We start from the raw sequence: 6,000 nt of genomic DNA, 5'->3' as shown, positions 1-6,000 counted from the left end.
ATTCACACTCATTTCATTTTATTCTTTTTCTAATCCCCAAAGGACTCACAGAGCAGGCTGTGCGCTGCAGCCGTGTTTTCCCCTGGTTAAATAGGCGGTTACCTACTGTGTGGAGTTGCTAGGAGAAGGTGAATAGCATAATTACAGCATCAGATGATGTACATATTCTCTCAATAACAACCTGTGGAGCTCTGTGATCTGCTTCTGTATGGCTCTATGTGCTATTTTTTCTTTGTTGTCCTTAATATTTGTTGCATTTATTGTTTGAGCATGATATATGTCTAAGTGTCAGTTCCAGATCAATTAAAAGACAAAAACCTTGGCATTTAAACAGGCACTTCTTTCTCAGGGTGGTGTTGCTGCTACTGGTTCCTACCATCTGTTTTCTTATTACATCCTGCCCTTCTTCCGCTGGTAGAAAGGAATTCGTCTTCTTCTGGAGTGCGAAAGTCATTCACGTTTCTTTCGTGCATAATAGAGCTCGTAAACTGTAGAAATTCTGATGCGCTTCAGTGCACAGAACAGTAACAGATGAGCTGCTTTTGGGGAGAGCTTGAGCACTAGTCGGTCAGTAGTACAGTAGCAGCTCACATGTGCGGATTGTTCCTGTGAGGTCAGAGCATCTGTTTATTCTGCTGTCTGCTTGAGGGGGGTGATGTGGTGAGCTGTGGATATGCCTGTCAAAGTCAATAGCAAATCTGGCAGAGGCTTCCCTCAGCTTTGCACCTCGGCATTTTTGTGATAGATAAGAGATGCTACTGTATAACTGCTTGAGATTTGTAGTGGACTGAGGAATGCTTGTTCTAGCTGCTGAAACTGACTGTAACTGTATTGCCCTAGGAGCATCATCATGGGGTCTACTGCTACAGAAATTGAAGAATTGGAAAACACCACTTATAAGTATCTCATAGGAGAACAGACTGAAAAAATGTGGCAACGCCTGAAAGGAATGTGAGTAAGCTCCTCACTTGTTTCTGTATTATTCCCCCCACAACAGATTTGACCATTAATATGACTAATTGTAGAGTGCTAGCTGCCTTCGTTAAATAGTGTTTCCTTTGGAAAGATTTTTCTCTTGAATTCTAAAATGTGTGCATCTCAGCTAACAACTTGTTGAAAGCAGGATAGTTTTTTGCACCTGCACATTTTGTGTAAAGTAAGGTAACTCCTAGATAAGTCCTTTCACTGCTACACTACATGGCTTCTTTTATGCTTTTTGTATGTTCTACTTAAATATGTGGTTTAGGTGTGCAAAGCAGTAACTAGGAAAGCTGCTTGCCAGGCACTTGCTAAAATAAGGTAAGTAAGAGAGAGAAATAAGACCAGTAATTAGATTTTGAAAAAAAAAAAAAAAAAAACAAAGTCAGAATTAACACGATAAAAATAATTTTACCCTGGCCTCTTGTGCTCATCCTTTGTCTTAAGTAATAATATTTCTATGAGAAAAAAATGTTTGGGTCAGAATATTAGAAGTGTGCCAAACTTATTAGAGTTTTGACTGTAAATTAGCCTTTTTGCTTCTTCTAACAGTAAAGAATAGTTCATAGTATATAAAAGCCTTTAATAAAATGGATTAAGAATTGTACATTTATGTCAAGTATGAAATGTAATGACCTGAGTCAAACTTTAATTGCAGTGCTATCATCTTGGTATTTACATCTTTAAGTTTTTATAGTTGTGTATTTATCTCCTGCTTAGTATTTCAGTACAACATTATGTTGATATGCTTTTTTAAAATAATGTCCTAGTTCAAAAATCAGATCTAACATTTGGATAAAAATGTGAAATATGAATATTAAATGCCATTGAAATTGCTTGGGGTCTTTGCAGATCCCAAAGGAAACTAGAGTGTTTCCTGTATTAACAGTTAAAGGAATATACACCATGTGAAGATGTCTGTCGTTAGGATTTGTGTCTTTAATGCTGTGTTTACATACTACTTTACAAAATGCAGTATACAAATAAATGTCACTGTTTTCATATCTACTTTTTTGAAAAAGAAAAATTATATCAAACTTTGGAAGTACAAATCCTTTCTACTTTTCTCCATTTGAATGTTGTTTCTATATTTAAATAATGCTCTCTATATTTTCTTGCTACTTCAAGTAATACGTGGCATTCCAATGCACGAGTGTAAGACACACTAACAATGCTAATATTTAGCAAAGAATAACTTTTAAAAAGGAAGCCATCTTCATAGCATTTGAATAAACTAACCTGCAAGATCTACAGAAGATGTAGATGCTAGAGCTTTTCAGTGTAGAGATTCTCTAGAGAAACAAGAAATCCTGTTGAGGCAAATAACAGCTCACAAAATTAATTAGCATAGATGCAAATTAAACATTACCAGTCATCAGATGATTTGTGTTCTAACCTAATGAGTGAATGAACATCTGCACTGGAAAGGCTGTATTTCAGATTACAACATGTTTTAGATTTTCTTCCTGTTAGCAGGGCAGGATGTTTTATTTGTATTTGTTCTAATTTTCTGTAGTTACCTGAAGGTATGAAGCTGTGCGGTGGTGAATTTATGTATAGTCTTTAAGAAATTTAGAAAGCGATTTTGTTTTGACCTAACACTAGGGCTAAGATATCTGACTTTCACTTATCAATTGATCTCAAAGAGGAATCTGTCATTTTGTTTCAGAAGAGGTTGAGAGTCATTCAACAGTAGAGCTTCATGAATTGATAGTCAAGATTATATCAATATACATATGCTAATTTAATTTTGGGCTGTCTAGATAGAGTCAGTAAATGAACATTAACCTTAATCTTTTTTTCTCCAGTCTTTATTATTGAACTGACTGAAATGACTGCTTTAGTATCAAAGAAGGAAGAAATTTGCATTTTAGTACCATTACTTTAACTTGTACTTTGATTTAAGACATTCTCAGTATTTCAGGCTTAGGCTTGTCAAAGCAAGAATCTCTAAATCTAAAATCTGCATTACTAATGACAACCAAATTGTTTAATTATGGTCTTTTGTGTAGTCTGCACTCAAAGAAGTGATATGAGGGACTCCCTATTCCATTGCTGATACGCCTTACCTATTTAAAATGCAATATTGACTTAAACAGAATTTTAGTTCATCAAAATTGCTAGTCCTAGAATTCTGCTTTTAAATATGAGCAATTAAAATCATGTTACCCATGAAAGCTTATCAATAATTGTGAAATAATTTTTCTTAGTTTTGCTAAAATATACCCAATGATGGCCTTTAGACATTTATTTGTTTGGAAAGCGATTTTTTTTTTCATCTTTTACTACATCTTTGTTACATCTTTTACTACATCTATATTTATAAATACATTCACATATTTCAGCAAGATATTCTCTTTTTAACTGAGCTTACAATATGTGCATTTTGAGACTAAATAAAAATAGAAATGGAAATAAGATGTTTTTTCAATTATACCTGAAGTATGGAAAACATGACTACTACAGGAAAATCTTTAGAGAAAATCTTTCCTGAGGATTGTCATGTAACATTTTAGACTTTCTTTTAAGCACATAAAAATAATTTAAAAATTTGGTGATGTGGGAAAATTGTTAAATTAACTAAAATATCAATTCTTCCTCACCATTTATTTAATTTTATTCATTAAATTTCTTCTAAATCTCCTTCATATATTTGAACCACTATATAAAATGAGGTGCCATTCCTTTTGAGAACAAAGGTGAAAGTTTTCCTGCTCTCATTCTGATAAAGACTTTTATGCTTTAATCTATTAATTTACTTTTTATAGCTACAACTTTTTTCTTTTGCTATCTTCAATCCCTCTGCTACCAGTAATTTGTCACTCAGTTTGGATTCTACACTATGACTCATCTTCCATGATGGTGGAAATATTAGCAAATAACTATGACAACATGTCCTTCACAAACTATACTTTTTTAAAAAATCATTTACTTGACCATAAGTTATCCATGGTATAGGGACTAAAAAATACTTCCTGATATCTCATGCTGTCTCAACATTGGATGAAATTTCTTGTTCAGAGTTCCCTGTGACTCTGGAATCTAGACTGCCTTTTATATACTAAGGAAAGTAATCTATTGCTTATCTTTACAAAGATTGTTAATTTACTATTCCTCATATGGAAAGTCAGTTTGAAAACTTTAGTTATTTGTTTGTGGTGGTAAGTGCTGAACCCACCATGTGCTTGCTAAACAAGCATTCTACCACTGTGCTACATGTTTAATTTTTTTTTTTCCTAATTTTAGGAATGATGCCTTTTTGGGTCATGGTACTGTTGTTTATTTCTTTTAACATACAAAATGCTTAATAACAATGGATTTAAAATTTAATCGTATTTAGTAACAGCAGTGCTGTTCTTTTCCAGTGTCGCTGTTCTAGAACTTTAATCTGAGATAGCATTTCCAGAAAACTTGATCAAGTAGAAATTTCAGTGAAAATTACATGAAGTTGTAGGAACAACTAAATTGAAGATGTTCAACAGAAGGGAGGAATGGTTGAGAGGCTCAAAACTATAAATTTTATACAAAAATGTAGTATTTACCACTTCCTAGTACTTGTTGCCAGTTCCTTCAGACTTTTTAAATGTAGCACTAGAACCTGTCAGAATTTAAGTTAGAAATCAACCTGCTATCTGATTTCTAATTTTACCTGTGTAGACACATACCACATTGTCTCTCCTCTCCTGAATAACGTCCAGATGTTAACATTAGAATCATGAATGCCACAGTTGAATGGCATCTAGTTGACTTTCTTTTTCCTTATTCTCTCTTTGATTGGTGGTAAACAAGATCATTAATAAAGAAGGGTAAAATGTACAGAAGCATAAAATGAAGGAGAAAGCGAGAACAGTATGATAGCTTTTTAATTCCAAATGGCTATTACTGTTAAAGAGGACAGTATGCTGTAAAGTTCTCAGATGAAGTTACCTAGGCTCTCATTACCAAGAAGATGTAGCACACTTATTTAGAATAAAAATTGGCAAAAATGTGAATAACACAAGGTGAAAGCACCAGATTTCTGAACTAGAATCAAATTTTAAGATGAAGCAGCATTATAGATAATAAACAAACTTGACCCTTTAAAATCTTCTGCTTAAAACCCTTAAAGCCTTCTATTGCCCTCACTTAACAGTTTAGGATCCTTCATAGGATCTCTGTGATCCTGTGATCACCTGTTCAAGCTTCGAAGTCTCCTCTCAATCCTCACTCTTGTGACCCCCTCCCAATGAGTCCCCAGGTTGACCCATTGAAATGCTGTATGACCCTTTGCTCATCTTTAATTATTTCTCTTTTTCTCTCAGTCAAGGTTTTCCCTGTTCTCATGATGCTTTTGGAGTTGTGTGTTGTAGTGACTTTAAGGTGTTTCTGCATTTAGTGGGTAGCTGGGTCCAGGCAAGATAAATGTCCTGGTAAAGGCTCAGAGCATGCCTTTGTCAGGAAGAGTTGTCAACAAGGGATCCCATTAAGAAATGCTCAAAGATTTCTGCTTGAAATTCATGTGCAAAGAAAATCCTCCCTGCTATTTTCCTATATTTGGTTCATAAAATAACCCAAACTTCTCTTTCTTAATAAAATATACCTTCCCTATTGGACCATAGATTCTGAGTGCAACAATCAAGTTCCCCTCATTGTGTTTGGTCTTTGATCTCTACTACCTAGCACAGTACTTGGCACATAGGAAGTCATGTCACAAATATTTTTAAGCCAATCAGTCAATCAATACTGCAAATCAATAAAATTCTGAATCTTATACTGATGCTAACTAGAAAATTGGAAAATCAGCCAGGCTGCCAAATTGGGGCCTAAAGCTAACCTGGAGAATTGGAGATAGAATCAGAATCACAGCTGGAATAGGAATAGAGAAGATGGAAGAGAATAATGTTTGCTTATCATCTCCCAGTTGTCAGAACTGTGAAGATAAAAAAAAAAAAAATTGTATTCTTATTTAGACCTGTCAATTTTCATTAGACATAAGTATCCTAATTTCGTTGTCCAGGTAGCATCTGGTGAAACTTGGACTTA

The 6,000-nt window shown here is 34.2% G+C and overlaps 1 protein-coding gene across 2 annotated transcripts in view; it reads left to right on the top strand.

The window, feature by feature from the left end:
- Positions 1-476: 476 nt before the first annotated feature.
- PDE1A (phosphodiesterase 1A) overlaps positions 477-6,000 on the top strand; it is a 363,460-nt gene continuing 357,936 nt past the window's right edge. The window contains exons 1-2 of one of the 2 annotated variants that reach the window (XM_079134553.1): positions 477-613; positions 841-951. In XM_079134553.1, the coding sequence (XP_078990679.1) occupies positions 851-951 (101 nt within the window). In that variant the 5' untranslated portion in view covers positions 477-613; positions 841-850. Of the gene's footprint in view, positions 614-677; positions 952-6,000 lie in introns of those variants that run through there. The other variant, XM_079134554.1, reaches the window with a different exon arrangement.

This window comes from Sciurus vulgaris, assembly GCF_902686455.1.
Source record: "Sciurus vulgaris genome assembly, chromosome: 3".
Taxonomy (NCBI): domain Eukaryota; kingdom Metazoa; phylum Chordata; class Mammalia; order Rodentia; family Sciuridae; genus Sciurus; species Sciurus vulgaris.
This window is presented reverse-complemented; position numbering and strand designations above follow the sequence as displayed.